General features: G+C 42.5%; 1 protein-coding gene across 1 annotated transcript; it reads right to left on the bottom strand.

Moving 5' to 3' along the window:
* Positions 1-10,166: 10,166 nt before the first annotated feature.
* On the bottom strand, positions 10,167-15,666 carry LOC127773215 (peroxidase 1-like). The gene is made up of 3 exons (XM_052299244.1): positions 15,363-15,666; positions 11,166-11,579; positions 10,167-10,730 (listed from the first exon to the last, which is right to left on the bottom strand). The coding sequence occupies exons 1-3, from the start codon at positions 15,585-15,587 to the stop codon at positions 10,320-10,322; spliced, it is 1,050 nt and encodes a 349-aa protein (XP_052155204.1). The 5' UTR covers positions 15,588-15,666; the 3' UTR covers positions 10,167-10,319.
* Positions 15,667-16,521: the final 855 nt, after the last annotated feature.

The following is a 16,521-nucleotide window of genomic DNA, read 5'->3' as shown; positions in this document are numbered from 1 at the left end:
GTGTTGCCAGCCAATACACTTTAAGATTATGAGAATAAATTTTATTTACCTTTCAAGCTAGTTTTTTTTTCTCCGATGTGGAATTCAATTTAGCTTCTATGACAAGATGTATCTGGCCATTTTAATGCAGATCTACTATAGCGCATTTTATACTTTCAAAATAAGTATTTTAAAATTTATCAAAATTATAAAAGTTTACTTAAAAAAGTCAAACAGCCTATATTTTGATTAGTATCTATACACACGCAGACAACATGATAGGGGACGAAAATTGTGTCATGCATGTACACGTATTTTCGTTGACCTGGAGTTCACCCAAGCACACGGTCAATTTCGATATTTCGATCACGGGGATCACGGACTCGATCATGATTTTAATTGCAAAGGCTGACTTGTTTTCGTCGACAAAGTCTGACGACCAGAGCCGGCCGGCCGGATCATTTAATTTCAACTGTTTGAAATTATTATTCCCATCATTTCACCCCCAACTATCCCAAACTTTCAACTTTCCATCACATCATATCACATCTAAAACTTTTCTACACACGTAAACTTTTAACTTTTTTTTTCCAAACTTCTAACTTTTCCCAAACTTCCAACTTTTTTCAGGAACTAACGCACCCTAGTTCACGATAATAATGGTAGTATGAGAGTGTACTACTCGTAGGCGCACATGCTCAATTTTAGTGTGCACTACCATTTAAATAGCCGTAATTTTTTTTAAAAGAGTATATATTATTCGTGTTCATTTGTTATGGTTTAATAATGTTCTATGCATAAATATGCTCCAATACATTTTTTTTACCCAAAAATAGAAGCCGGATTAATGGGTACCGGATCATAGGTGCTGCTTTATTTCAAATAGGCACCTATTGACATTTTCCCATCTCAGCGTGCGGGAGGAAAAAAATAAAACCGGCACTCTTGAGTAACTATAGATGCCGGTTCTAGAGAAAACCGACATCTATACTATTGACCCTGCTTTTTAAAGACAACATTTATAATATACAGGTGTCGGTTTTTTTAAAAAAATGACACCCATAAAAAACTGAGCCGAGCCGAGCTGTACCGATCCATTCTTATTCACTTGCCCTGCCACCCTATTGCTCTCTCTCTCTTGTTTTGCCCACCACTCCGCTTAATTTGTCCCATCCTCCACCTACCCCTTCCCCTCCCCCTTCCCCTCCCCCTCCGGCCTCTTACTGACCACAACGGCGAGTGGCGCGCCCCCACGCTCGGTCGCTACCTCTCTATCATCAACCCCACCTCCCACCTTCGTCACCATCCATGCCATCGTTCTCCCCATCCCCACCTCCATCATGTCCGTGCGCCACTAGGATCCCGTCACAGCGCTGCTCACCTGCTCCCCATCCCCACCTCTACATCGCCTCGCCGTTGGATCTCGCTATCGACGCAGGTGAGTCCTCTCCTCGTCCATTTTTCATGGCGCCGCCGTCTCCTCCCCCTCCTCCTCTAACGCGTCGCTGTCCTCCTTGTACCCATCTAGATGGCCGCTGAATCCCGTCGCCTATCGCTATCTGATCCCATCGCCAGGGCTACGAGCTAGCTGATGTTGTCTCCATCTGCATCGCCGTCCTCCTCGTGCCCACCTCCATCAGTTGCGGTGGCTCAACTATTTGCGGATGGGGATCAAGAGGGTAAATGTCTCTGGCAACGAGGAGGAACTCAACCTCAGGCTCCATACTCTCCTCGCTACTGTTAACAGTGAAATTTGGTAAGCCCCGAAGTTATCATCGGTCTAGAGTCAGTATTAGTTTCAGAGGCCTGGAATCGGCCGATGGGAATTATCAAGTCGTCAATAGTCATATTCTTGCTATATTCGGTTATGAAAATTAATCTATTAAAGGAAGCTTAACCAGAATTGACCGAGTTCAAGAAGGATGCGGCATGGCAAATTATCTAATAATTAGGAAGAGTTTGTTAGTTTCATTTTATCTTTAGGAAAGTGTGTTTAGTGTCCAATAAGAACTTTATGTTTTCCTTTTGTCTTTAGGAAAGTTTTTTTCTTGTCCAATAAGGACTAGTATCTGCCCATGGGTATAAATATGTACACCTGGGGTTATTGTAAACTATCTCACAGATCAATACGACTACTCTCAACCCTCTTTACCGAGGTTTTTATTTATCATCCCGCGGAACTTGGCACCTGACGTGGGGCTGCATCGGCTTTCGATCTCTGGCGAAGGGGTAAGTCCTATGCTCCGCGCGGCCCTGGCAATTGTATTGGCTACGTTGGTGTTGTTCAAGGCTACCTTTTGGATCGCTTTGGTTTAGTTGGTATGTTTGTCTACCTACTTATCATATATATCTTAGTTAATCTAGTCTTAGTATCTCAATTTAGTCATATCGGTCGATTCTCGCTTTAGGGTTAATGCCGGTATTGGCTAAATTGCTTTAGTAGATTAGATTAACTAAGGTATCCACCACCCTGAAAATTAGACATAAGAGTTTCATCGGGGTTTCAGCCGATGAGTTATCTGGACGTTGCATCGGCTTATAAGGTTTAAATACAAGTTGAATTTAATCGATCGCAACAAAGGTTTCACTGCTTATCTAATCCTGTGGATTTAATGACATTGGACCTCCAGCCAATATATGCTTTGACCTTCGGATCAGTACTTATTTTATCATATCATTGTTAGCCAATTGGTTTCTACTGGATTATATTATTGTTCTATTACATTACCATCAACCGATTGTTTTTATATCGTTATCTACATTGGACATATAGCCGATAGAGCAAAATCCTATCGCTATCGGCTGGTATCGACATCGGCTGGAATCACTCCATCGGTTTGTCAGCCGATTGGCTCATTGATTTGCTATTTATATATCTTGTCAGTTGCAGGATCAAACTGACTAGCACTCCCGCATCTCATCAACCTTTGGACCTACACTGGAGCTAAGCAGATCTCCTAGGCCGTTGTGTTCGTCAACTTAATTCGCGTCAACACAGTTCCGGCACTATCGGCGAGCGCGGATTTTTCGTCAACAGGTACCTAGTTCCCTTTGTTTTCTGTTAATTCTGTGAATCCCTAGCCAGGGTGGTGGGCGTGGCATCCACCACAGTGGTGGCTACTTTTTCTTTCGTTCCGAACATTATAGGTACCGGTTTTGAAACCAACACCTATGCCAACGGACATAAGTTCCCACAAATCGGTACAGGATGGGAAACCGGCACCTATGGTGGGGTCCTATGGTGGGTTCCCCAACCAGTACCCATTTGGGGTCCTGTAGTAGTGACATGTAAAGGGCATCTCACGTGTTGTCGGCATTTGGTCCGTACTCCATCTCTTGCATCCATGCCAGCGAAAGGGGGAAGATGACTCATCTCTCATCTTTCTCTAATAAGATCTAGGGTTTTCTCTGAATAAGTGTGTACAAGTTTTAGATCTACTAAATATATTTTTGTATGTCTTTTAAAATACTCATGGAACTAGATTTGTCTAGAGTTTTCTTTTTTTTTTTTGCTTTTCTTTGTTGATGTTTCCTGCTTTCACTAGATCATCAATGAAGACATAGGAAGGCATGTCTATTGGGTTACCGATGATCCAATCGGTGGTGCTGGCTCTAGGGTCTGGGTTGATCACTAGTTTGTTTGGTGGTAGGTTGCAAGATTCGCCAAAGGATTGAAGATGGTGATTGATACAAGTTCATGTACTTTTGCACGTGCCAAAGTTGGCTAGTATTGTTGTTTGCGCTCATCTACTCGCACCTCGTACGTGTTCCAAGATTGGAGTATCTTTTTTTGGTGGCGCCAAATTTTACATCTCTTATTGTAAGAAGATGGTTGTAGTCATTATCATATCTAATATAATTAACCTTGCTTTGAAAAAAATGTTTTGATAGCACTAATACGGAACTGCTAATTAAATCGCATTGCCCTATATCGCTATTGGTTGAGGAAAACTCAATATTAATATGGGTTTCTCATCCACCCACCCAGCCCATGTCATATACGGGCAATAATCGGCACTAGTAACATCACATCAGTGCCGATCATTAAAATGACCAACATTAAGAATATTACTAACGATTCATTAAAAAATCGGCACTGATGGATATTGAGCCGACCTAAGCTGATAAGTTGGTCGATCGATCGGCGTTTTAAGGATGACTTAGGATTATCTCTCTCAATCTCTATGCCTCCCTCTCACTCTCCCCCCTGATGCTGCTGCTGCCGCCGCGCCTCCACCATGCCACCACTGTCGTCGAGTAGCTTCCCTCCCTACCCCGCTACCACGTCCCCCTTTCCCCCTCTCTCCATATCTATCTATCTATCTATCTATCTATCTATGCCTAGATCAAGCGATTTGAAGGAGTGGCAAGTCGATGAGGGAGATTGAGTGGCTTGACCAGCGGGTGATGGTAGCGTCACCCATCCCCCCTCTTGGTAGGGGCAGATCTGGCTAGTGCGACCTGCTCGAGCTTTTAATTTGGATCTAGTGTGGAGCGGGTTGTAGGAGCTATAGGTGGAGAACGCAACAATACATATCTAGGGAAGATGAGAAGATGGTCTTAGGAAGAAGATGGAGGAGACGAGAATTGGAAAGGCTACACCGGGGGGCCTCTTGCTTCAAATTTGGACTTGGACCTGCTACCCCGTCAGTATGAAGAGGGAGCAAAATGACTACCACTGCTTGAGGGAGACGACGATGGCAATGGAGATGGATGATGGCGTTGACAACTCCTCTACAACGACGGAGGTAACTCCAATCTAGTGCTGGTGTTCTTGATGTTGTGTAACAGAGGCGGTAAGTCCAATCTAGTGCTGGTGCTGGTGCTCTTGATCTATTGAATGTGTGTAACAATGTTGTTCTTGACAATGGGGATTAGTTTTGAATATGTAATTGAATCCATCTAATACTGTATATGATGTTTATTGACGAATCTATTTTGTTGTCAAGTTTAATCCAATGTGATGTTTGGTCTTATGTTTTTTACCTGTTCTTGAATACGGATTGATTAGGGGGTATGGATGTGGATGTGAATCTCAGAGTGGCGCTCAAAGCATTGGCTCGGCTCGATTCTTCGAGCTGGCCCTTTTTTTTTACTCGTGGAAGGACATTAGTGCCGGTTTTCATGAGAGCCTAAAGAGGGCTGGTTGGGGAACCAGTACAAAACAGGTTTCTATATAGTGTACATTTATTTAATATACTTGTGAAATGAAATGAAAGAATTAAGAACACAGACAGATAACATAGTCTTTCATACTTATTTTGAATAGCCATTGATCTATTTTTTCTATGTATGCGTACGAAGTTCACCCTAATAATGTTTTTGGTGAATTATAAGTAGCGCCGTAATTTATGCATGAACATTTATTCATGCGTGGTAATTTGGTAGGTGTTCTACTTATTACCAGCTGCCGTGCCAGCCATTTTAATTATACGGAAAAAGTACGAATTACCCCCTGAACAATTGCGGTCGTCTGATTTACCACCCTAAACTTTAATACCAGTTATTTTTGACCCTAAACTTTGTAAACCGGATGAATTAGCCCTCTAGATCGATTCAGGGCGGTTTTGGTCCTACGTGGACGCATACGTGGCTGTCTAGTTAGCCAAAACAGATAAAAAAATATGGGACCCACTTGTCAGCCCAATCCCTCTTCTTCTCTCCTTCTCTTCACCCCTTCCCCTCTCTCTCGCTCCCTGGCGCACCGAGGCAGGCGACAGAATAGGCGGCGGTGGCGGCGGAAGAGGCCGCGGCGGCAGCGGTGGAAGAGGCGGTGGAATAGGCAGAATAGGCGGCGGTGAGCCCACTTGTCGTGTCGGCGTGGCGGACGAACCAAATCAAGAACGTCGTGTCGGCGCGGCGGCACGGGGGCGGGGGCGGGGCAGGGGGGAGCGGCGGCGAGCGCGTGCTGCCAGCCGCGCCGCGGTTGGCTTCCCGCCTTGTCGGCTTGCTGTCGCGGTCGTCGTCAGGGCCCAGGTCCAGGCGACGTCGTCGTCGTTCGATCGATCTGCAGCAGAGGTGGAGCCGACGAAGGAGGAGACGGCCACGTCGTCGACCCCGACGGGCAGCGGCGCGGGCGGTCGGCTCGCGAGGGCCGGCGACGGGCGGCGGCGCGGGCGGTCGGCACGCGAGGGCCGGCGACGGGCGGCGGCGCAGGCGGTCGGCTCGCGTGGGCGGACGACGGGCGGCGGCGCGGGCGGTCGGCACGCGAGGGCCAGCGACGGGCGGCGGTGCGGGCGGTCGGCTCGCGAGGACCGACGACGGGCGGTGACGCGGGCGGTCGGCGACGAAATCCTCCGCGAGATACTCCTCCGCCTCCCTTCCCCCACTGCGCTGGTGAGCGCCACGCCCGCGACGCCGGCTTCCTCTTCGTCATCCTAGGCCGCACGCCGCCAGTCTTCCTCTCCGCCGCCTCCGCCTCCGGCCTTGTTCCTCCCGACGGCGGCTGGGCCTCCGCCGAGTGGGAGCTCCTGGACTGCCGTGACGATCTCCTCCTGCTCCGCAACCACGGCGACGCGATGAAGCTCGCCATCGTCGACCCCGCACACCGCCCGCCCCCATGCCGTCGCCATCCACCCTTCCCTGCGCCGCCGCCCACCACCCGTCCTCGCGCCGCCGCCAACCGCCCGCCCCCGCACCGTCGCCCCGGGCGGCGGCGGCTGGATTTGGGGAACCGGCTCGCCTCTGCCTCCGCCCCCAGCCTCGCGAGCGAGCTCCGCCGCTGACCGCCCATGTCCGTGTGCGCGCACGAGAGAGAGAGCAGGGGATCTGGAAGAGGTTGGGTTGAAGAGGGGATGACAGATGGGCCCAGTGTTTTTTTTTTGGTGAGTAGTCTGCCACGTTGGCGCCACGTGTGCTAGTACTAAGTCAAAACCGCTCAGAACAGTGTTAGGGGAGTAATTTGTCCAGTATTGAAAGTCCAGGGTGAGTAATATCTGGTTTTCGGGTTCGGGGGAAAATTCGGCCGACCACGATAGTTTAGGGGAGTAATTCGTACTTTTTCCTAACTAGGTGGGTGGCCCGCGCAAATTGCGCGGCTAGCACCGAAACAAAATCATATATTTTTTTGTATGATTTCACTTAAAATTTGTTAAATAGCTATCTCATTATCTTATGATTTTGAAATACCAAACCTTATCATCCTCGTGTTTCTAATTATATAGTTTTTAAAAGTCACATCAGTTGGTACCTCTTATGTCATCTCATTCTTTATTTGCTTGCTCGATCTACCACTATTTCTATCCATTCTTCTTGGAACATTTAAAAATTGGATTTTATAGTTTTTAGAGTTTATTGTCACGTTGGCTTCGTTTTTATAATTTCTAGATGTCCCGTTGAATGTTGCCATTATACTCCTCTACAGCCCGTCCACTGTCTCTTCTCTTTATTGTTATTGAGATTTTAAAAATCAAACATAATTATCATTTGGGTTCATTTTTACTTTCTAGAAGTTCCGCCAAACCCTCAGTGGCTTTGCCATTGTACTCCTCTACGGCTCGCCTGTTGCCTTCCTTCTTTATTGTCATTGAGATTTTAAAATCGAACATGATTATTATTGTTTTTTTTTACTTTCTAGAAGTTACGAACCTTTAAAAATTGGACTTGTAGTTTCATTTTTTATAATTTTTAGAAGTGGCATCAAACGATGCCACTATGCCCCTCTACAGTCCATCCACCGCCTACTTTTTATTCTAAAAATTGAACATAACCATCGTTGGAATTCATTTTTTATTTTCTCTTATACACCCGTCGGCGGCTCTGCAACTATACTCTTATAAACCCCGCACGCTGCTTCTCCTTTTTATTGTCATTGAGATTTTAAAAATCAAAATGATTATCAATGGGTTTTTTTTTTTACTTTTAGAAGTCCCGGCAACCGCATTACTTGTTTCTTCACGGCCTATCTGACGTCCCTCCTTTTAATCGTCATTAGGATTCTATTTGATATTTTATTAACAATTTTTATATGTCGTATCAACCGCCACCACTCTACTCATTTATAGTCCTGTTACTCAATTTATCTCGTCATGTGTTTTAGATGGTATTTTTTTTCAATAGTCTTTATTTTTATCACAAATTTTAGTTATTTATAAATTGTATTCCTAATTGAAATCTTATTTTTCTTTTTCAAATTTCAAAAATTTTTTAAAAAAAATTAGTTAATACTGTATTGTGTTCTTTTAATGTTTTTATTTTTAATTTCAGTTGTTTCAAAATTATATTCCTACTTGAACTCTCTTTTAGTTTTTCTAATTTTAGATATTATTTTATTTTTTATTCTAATTTTTAATTAATCTCATATTATGTTCTTATACGGATTTTTCTTTCAATATTGCTTATTTTTAATTCCGAATTTCAGCTAATTTTAAATTGTATTCCTACTTGAACTCTTCTTTTATTTTCTTTTGCTAATTTCGGATTTATTTTTATTTTTATTTCGAATTTTGATTAATCTCGTATTGGGTTCTTATATGAAAACTTATTTCAATATTCCTTACTTTTAATTCCGAATTTCAGCTATTTTTAAATTGTATTTCTACTTGGACTCTCCTTTCCTTATCTAATTTTGGATTTTATTTTATTTTTATTTCAAATTTTTATTAATCTCGTATTGGGTTCTTATATGGAAACTTCTTTCAATATTGCTTATTTTTAATTCCGAATTTCATCTATTTTTAAATTGTATTTCTACTTGGACTCTCCTTTTTCTTTTTTTTTTCTTTTTCCCCGATTAATATGGGAATTTCTAGCCCCCACGATAAACGTGGTGCCTCCTTTTAAAGCTGTTTTAATAATATAATAAATAGATAGATAGATTATACTTGAATACGTGCATCGTCCAGGGCAGTCACTACTACACGGCAGTGTATCGTATGCACACAGCTAGGTAGATGCACTCATGCACACGCCCATCCGGAGCCTTTGGATCAACATCCTGCGGCCAAGACCCCGAGTGTGGTATTTTTGCAATTAGCCGCCCGCCTCCTCCACTTATTTTTACGAAAGACCCCTCCACAACTCTCTTCTTCACTCACGCAATCCATTTTGCAAAAAAAAAAGAAGAGAAAACTCATCCCATTCTGGATCTGGCACAACGGGCACAAAGCACGCGCATTATCGGGCTTCGTCGGCAGAAAGGACGATTTCGAGTGGCGCCGTATTCAGACTTCGAAGGCGACGACTACAACGCATCGGCGGAGACGACGACCTCAATCAGCGTGGCCGATGGAACAGTGACGGTGAGCCTTCGGAGCCAGAGATTTGGAGCGACGGCTCGTCTTCAGAGAGGCTGCCGCTGCTCTCATCGTCGTAAAGTTTGTGAGGAGAGTGGAAACTGAGCTCAGCTGGTGCCTGGTGAAGATTGGAGCTGGATGTTTTTTTTTGTCAAGATTGGATCATATCCTTTTATGGGGTTCAATTGGTTTTTTTAGCTTGAGATTTATCATCTTTTGGGTTCGGCTACCTGTGTGCTTGTCTGAAATGAAGTCTGAATTGCTAGTCCACTTTTTTCGCAGAGAAATTTGTTCTTTTAGTTGTATTTGGTAGAGTTTCAGAACCAGTAAGTTGTGCTGCTCATCAATCATCAGTTCATCCCCAACTGATAAGTGAGAAGATATTTAGCCATTAGCTACATGCCAACTAGTTGAGAAAGTTTTTTTCCACTAAACTAGTTGAGAAAGTTTTTTTCCACTAAACTTGAACAGAATCTCTGCCACAACGATACTCAAGAGTAGCAGCACTGCGGTAGCCTCTCCGGATGCGGCGTTGCTCCAGATCGCTGTCTCCGCCGGTGAACCGTCGATTGAGGTCGTCATCGATGGCCAGCATGTTATTTTCGCTGCCTACGAATACAAGCCATTGCTAGAGATTTCTGTCTCCGCCAATGGTGGGAGTGCTTGTGCAAGATCTAGAATGAAATGGGCGATTTTTTTTCTTTTCTTCTTCTTCTTCTTCTTCTTCTTCTTCTTCTTCCTTTTTTTTGCAAAATGAACTGCGTGAGTGAAGAAGAGAGTTGTGGAGGGGTCTTTCGTAAAACTAAGTGGAGGAGGCGGGCGGCTAATTGCAAAAATACCACACTCGGGGTCTTGGCCGCAGGATGTTGATCCAAAGGCTTAGGATAGGTGTGTGCATGAGTGCATCTACCTAGCTGTGTGCATACGATACGCTGCCCTACTACACACATCAAGTAGGTGCAAACAAAGCCTTCATATCAATTATCAACAAACCAGACGACCCGCCCTGGCCGTACGTACAACACACAGTGCAAGTGCGGTCATGCATTATTAATTTTACATCATCATATATATGACGTATATTATATGGTCAGCAAGGTATATAGCTTAGCTCGCGGCGACCTCACCGCCGGCGCCGGGGAAGATGGTCTCGATCATCCTGGCGGAGGATGACGACGACGGGTTGACGGCGCTGCAGTTGAGCCGGATCTCCCCCCGGGCGCCGGTGAGCACGTCGATGTTGCCCATCTTGATCATGGCGGCGACGAACTTCTCCTTCCACAGCGTCTCGTTGGCGGCGAAGGCGTCGACGAAGGGGAGGAGCGTGGCGTTGCGGATGAGCTGGTCGTCGGAGAAGTGGAGGCCCAGGTTGAGCGGCAGCAGCTTGTAGTAGTTGTTGTCCAGCGTCGCCGGCGTGCTCACGTCGATCGCCGTCGTGATCGGCGTGAACTGCCCCGTCGTCGGCGGGCACAGCGCCTCCAGCAGCGCCTGGTACGCCGGGCTAATCGTCCCATTTGCCTACAAAATGATCGCACATAATTGTATCATTAATTAGATATCAGTATATCACCGTAAGATCATCAAACATGAATTTTCCAATGGTGTGCGGAAAAGAATTTTGTACGATTAAAATGAAACTAGCTAATAGTAAAACTGATATTTTTCTATATATTCCATTTATTACGTATTATTTAAATAGTCATGTTTTTTTATATTATGTATACATAGATATTAAATTTAAACTTATCCTTCTTTTGTCTCATGAAAACGAACCTAGTCTCATAAAAACAAACCTTTTTTATGAGATAGAAGGAATATGTTGTGATTGGTAATACAGGAGTACTGATTTATATTGTTAATTATTTTAAAAAATTAGTAATTATTTCGATGGCACGAAAACAAAATGCAGACATCCTTTTAATGTAAATGTAAAAGTTTTCTTTTCTCACGTACCAAACGTTCACGGTTCTTGAAGAGGAAGGAGGCGCAGTGCGAGCGGCCGATGGTGTGGGAGCCGGAGAGGATGACCATCTCCTCGGCGGTCAGGTTCCTGAGCTTGAAGCCGTCGACGAGCTGCGTCGCCGTGAGGTTTGGCCCGGGGAGCGTGAAGGCGTCGGTGTCGATGGAGACGTTGCCGTCGCGGCGGCCGGCGGGGACCTGGTAGAAGGAGTTGCCGGTGAGGTTGACGCTGTCGCGGGCGGCGAACGCGAGGATGTCGGCGCAGGAGACGGTGCGCGGGCACGCCGCCTCGACGGCGGCCTTGGCGGCGTCGATCACCTCGAAGCCCCGGAGGCTCGGGTTGTTCGGCGCCGCGTCGCGCTCCGCCGTGCCGTTCGGCGAGAAGATGAGCACCGATGCGTCACACCCCTAACCATTGACGACATAAATTAATTAATTAATAAGATTTTTGAAAGTAGTAAATAAATATGAGAATAACTCCTGATTAACATGTGTATGCATACGCGTCCATGCGATGCAGATATACTAGCTAGTACTACTGTGTACTTCCTCCATCTAGTATAACGATTGTAGTACGAGATTAGCTTATTTTGAGACGGAGGGGAAGTAGTGGTTAAGCTAGTTTATTTTCTTTAACAAATTGAAGGTCCCCTATATTCCATCCATAGTTAGGGACTTTGGAAGATAGAATTAGGTCCAGATGAAAGATGGCAAACGTATGCTTTGACTTAATTAAGATCGATAAATTTTTCTTCCTTAATTTCTCAATGTGATCAATGGCATATATGTATGCACGTTTACCCCCATCTTTATATGCAAAGTTATAAACGAATATATACCATGTCTGATTGTTCGTAGTAAGTACTCATGATCCTCAAATGTTGGTCAATCGATCTAGATATAGATAAGCAAACAAAGTACGACAGCAGCCGTCCATCCAACTAATTAATCCGTTCACATATTGATGTATCTATAGCTAACCCATTAAACCGGGGAAACATCAATTCGTGTGCTCTTTGCACGTAGCAGGGTCCCGAGGTCCCGGGTAAGTATGCAAGTGGAATTAATTATCAACCGTGAAATTTTATAATATAAATAAATGGGTTGGTTCCACATTTATTTGTACTATACTTCCTCCATTCTAAATTGATCTACATATAGTTTTTTTAGGTTGTTCCTAAATTATCTACATATTTGTGTTCATTCATTAAGTCTATTCGTTATTTGGGCATTGAAGTAAATGGATATTAATGCATGCATCATGCACACGAGTATTTATAACCCACATGTAATATCTTGATTTGCTATTGGCTAAGAAATAGTGGAGATGGTGCATGCATAGAGTTTGTTACTAGAGTAAATATAGTATGATAGAGTTATTAGCTTTTCTTAGTCTTGGTGTACCTATAAAATATGTAGATCACAATTTGAAATGGAGGGAGTACATGGGTGCAAATGAGTCAACCCGTGAAATCACCACTTATAATACAAAATAAATAGGTTGCTTATCCATTATGTTTATTTTTACTATACACCGGTGTGTAAGGGAGTCGACCCGCGAAACCACTTATAAATGAGGTAAAAAAAAACCATCAATATCTATGCCATACAAGTTGAAGAAGACCTTGACATATCATGTTTGCGAACTCGGCATATCAGATGCACAGCATCTAAAGGTACAACATCACTACTAAATTAATTAGATAGCTGTTGATTAGGCCTATGTTATGTGTCTGTGATGTGTAAATTTGTAACTGTACGGCGGTAATCACTATCTACTAGTAGTTTGGAAGCCAAGAAATTAAACCAGTCTCTAAAATGTTCTCGAAACCATATTTCACATATATGACAAACCTTTCAAGAGGAAGCTTCTCCATATTCCTTTTTTTAAGCTGGAACTTAACTTTATTTTTTAATATGAAACTGGCAGACGACAAAAAAAAGATAAAAACTAGATATATATATGTTTTTCCTTGCAAACAATTTTACCATTCTTCAGAAAGTATAGGGAGGTATCATGTTTTCAGGTGTAAAATGGTACCTCAAGGTATTAGTACCTGGTGGTATCATTTTTATAGAAAATTTAAGTACCTTAAAGTATTTTCTTAAGAATCGTAATTTTTTTCTTTACCATTTGTTTTTTCTTGAAACATCTCGTTTTTGCTAATTATCTCACAAGCAAAGTAGACTTTGGTCTTGAAACTTTCTATGATTGTCTCACAATACGTATCAACCTCCCTACATATGGGGATTTGTTTTTTATTTCTTAGAACTTTTAAAAGAAAAATATTTCAATGTTCCAGCAAGTTAAGCTAGCATGTGATTTCAACCACATATTTTCACCTGTTTGATTAGCTAGAATGGCCGAGCAATCACCATCGACCTAGGACAAACATTATTTTCAAGTAATTCTGGTACAATTAGCTAGTACTCTTTGATACAAAAATGGATATTCGGAATCTACAATCTCTTTTTCAAAATGGAGAAATATAATCGATCTATCACTGTCCAACTGGCAGCATTCATACTGCTTCCATGAAAAGTCTATGTATCTTGAAATCCAGAAATCGTACGTACAACACACACTTGGGCTTCCCAAAGCATCGATCTTCATACGAGTGTCCTTGCTACCGTTCAAACGAATTGTCACCGTACATTTTCCGGCGGTTCACATTGATTAGGTAACAATTATTTTTTGACGCAATTAATAAAACTGATTTATGGATTTTTTTTTTCTACGGTGCAGTGTATAAGGGTGTGTTTAGTTCATGATCATACATGAATAGGATATGATCATCCATATTTTGTTGGATATGACGATCTAATTTTTTGTTTGGTTCGTATGGATATGGCGATCCAATTTCTTATTTGGTTGGAGGGATATAGCATGGATAAGAAAAGACAAAAGTTAGTGGGACCCATTTATTACATATATTTTTATCAAAATATAATCATCCGACATCTTATTTTAAAGATATAATTGTAACAAATGTAATGATGTAATCAAATCATAAATTAGATAAACGATTTGGGAGAAAAAATCATTTGGAGCTTGCTTAACAAAAAATCAAACCAACCACAACCAATCAGAATAGGACATATCACCCATACTAAAACTGGATAGCTTCATCCAGCCAAATCGCACTCATCCAGCATATTGAGGGAATATTCCCGCTGCCCCATCCACCCTTCTCTCCAATCAAACACCACAAAAAATCGAGCGGCCATCTCTCATCCAGAACTCATCCACCCAACCAAACACACCCTAACTGGCTGCTGCCGCCCCTTCGAGGCGAGTAGCTAGATTTGTCCTTCTCTTTCTTGTTAATTTTTAGGAAAAATCTTCTCTTCCAACATCTATATAACAAATCTGTTTTATTATGACCAACGAGCATCTTTCATTTTATATTATAAACCGTCTTATAAGTCTGTGCTAAGTCAGGCTTCTTTTAAGCTTGACCAAATTAAGTTCATGAAAAAATGTGTATTATTTTTAACACAAGACAAACAAACTATTAAAATATATATTGAATAATAAATTTAATAAAACTAATTTAGCATTTACAGTGTTGCTGTATTTTTTTCTTATGAACTTAGTTGAACTTAAATAAATCTAACTCAGAACAAACACAAAGAAAACAGAGGGAATACTACATATGGACTACTACCTAACTCCATCGACCAAGGATGCATCAATTTAGGTACAGATGATCGACCAGAAGAGAGAAGCGATGTAAGAGCAGCTACAATAGCATACAATAGCAGATTATTAGCTGGCTATAAATATATTTAATTGAGATAAAAGATGAGAGAGAAGAGCAGCGTCTACAGATCTGTAGCCAGCTGCAGCACGGACTCCAAGACGCAATGTGTGCATGACAGGTGGGACCATATATTAATAGTATAGTAAACAACTATTGTATAAATTGACTATTAGATTGGCTATAAATGAATTGGAGCTAGTTGTGGGCTATACTATTAAACTTGCTCTAATTGAGCAAACTAAGCATGCATATATGTTTCCGTTCCTTTTTAATTATATCAATGCTAATAAAAGTTAATTCCCTGCAGTTTTCTTTACTGTAAACCTTTTCGTCCGAATTATCAGTTCAAAGCAAATTAAGGTTTAGTTGCTGTTAACTAAGTAAGCTGCAGCTTTATTTTACATGTACGAGTTGGAGAGAGACGTACCCTGACGAAGCAGTCGTGGAAATGGAGGCGGATGAGGCCGGCGGCGAGGCCGGAGTTGTTGGCGACGGCGGCCACGACGGCCTGCCGGACCAGCGCCTCGGCGTTGGGGCAGCTCGTGTTGTAGAACCCCACCTGCAGCTGCGCCCGGCTCGCCGCCGGCAGCGAGCACGCCAGCGCCGCCGCCAGCAGCATCAGCCCGGCCAGCCACTTGCTGCAGCTCGCCATGGACTATAATTAACCAAGGTTAGAGTAAGCTACCACTTGTGTAGCTGTGAGAGAGAGATTGCTCGAAATGGTAGCCATTAGCCCCGGCATTTATAGAGAGGTTGGCTGCAGTGTCTGCTTACTTAGAGCAAGTTTAATAGTAGAGCTAAATTAACATATGTATAGTAGGTTGGCTATAAAGGTTATCTTTATTTTTTTCATCCTTTCTTTTTCTCTCACTATGAATTTAATGCATATTTCTTGGAACTTGTGTGTAGTTAGCTCTTGTATGAGAGCCAATACTTCTCACTTTTGTTTATCTCTCTCTTCCACATAAGCATATAGCTTGCTTAGGGCAGTCCCAACCCATAGTGTCCATAAGTAGTGTCTATAATACCATGTCAATAAGTCATCACAATAGAAACTACACTCCACAACCCATGGTTTCTTAAAATGGGCCATTAATAAATACATCATCTCTTTTCTCTACCAATCATATTTATTTTTCATCTATTATGAAAGACATTATTATCTCCCAATGCAAAACTTGATAGTGTCTAGTGCATAGGTTCTCGTGTTGAAGCGATGTCTTGCATGAGACCCAGTTTCTTCCTCTCTTCACTCTCTCTTAATTAACATAGTGCCACATAAGCTAAAAGTACTACATGACAATGTAGTTAATGCCATAGATACCATTCTAGGTGGAGAGTTAGGACTGCCCTTATAGCCCACTATTATGCTTGCTCTTAGCTCTTCTGTTGATCACAATTAATTCATAATCCTAGTGATAATTAATTGATTTTGTCATTGAAAAGTGTCAGAGAGAAAGGTCGTAGCTAGCTAGCTGCTACTCTTCAAATTTACTAATCATTTTAGCTTTGTCTAAGTCAAATGTTCTAACTTTAACCATCAATTTTAAAAATTTATATAGTTTAGCAACTTATGAACTATTATA

The sequence above is a fragment of the Oryza glaberrima genome, chromosome 1, assembly GCF_000147395.1.
Source record: "Oryza glaberrima chromosome 1, OglaRS2, whole genome shotgun sequence".
In the NCBI taxonomy this organism is placed as follows: Eukaryota; Viridiplantae; Streptophyta; class Magnoliopsida; order Poales; family Poaceae; genus Oryza; species Oryza glaberrima.
This window is presented reverse-complemented; position numbering and strand designations above follow the sequence as displayed.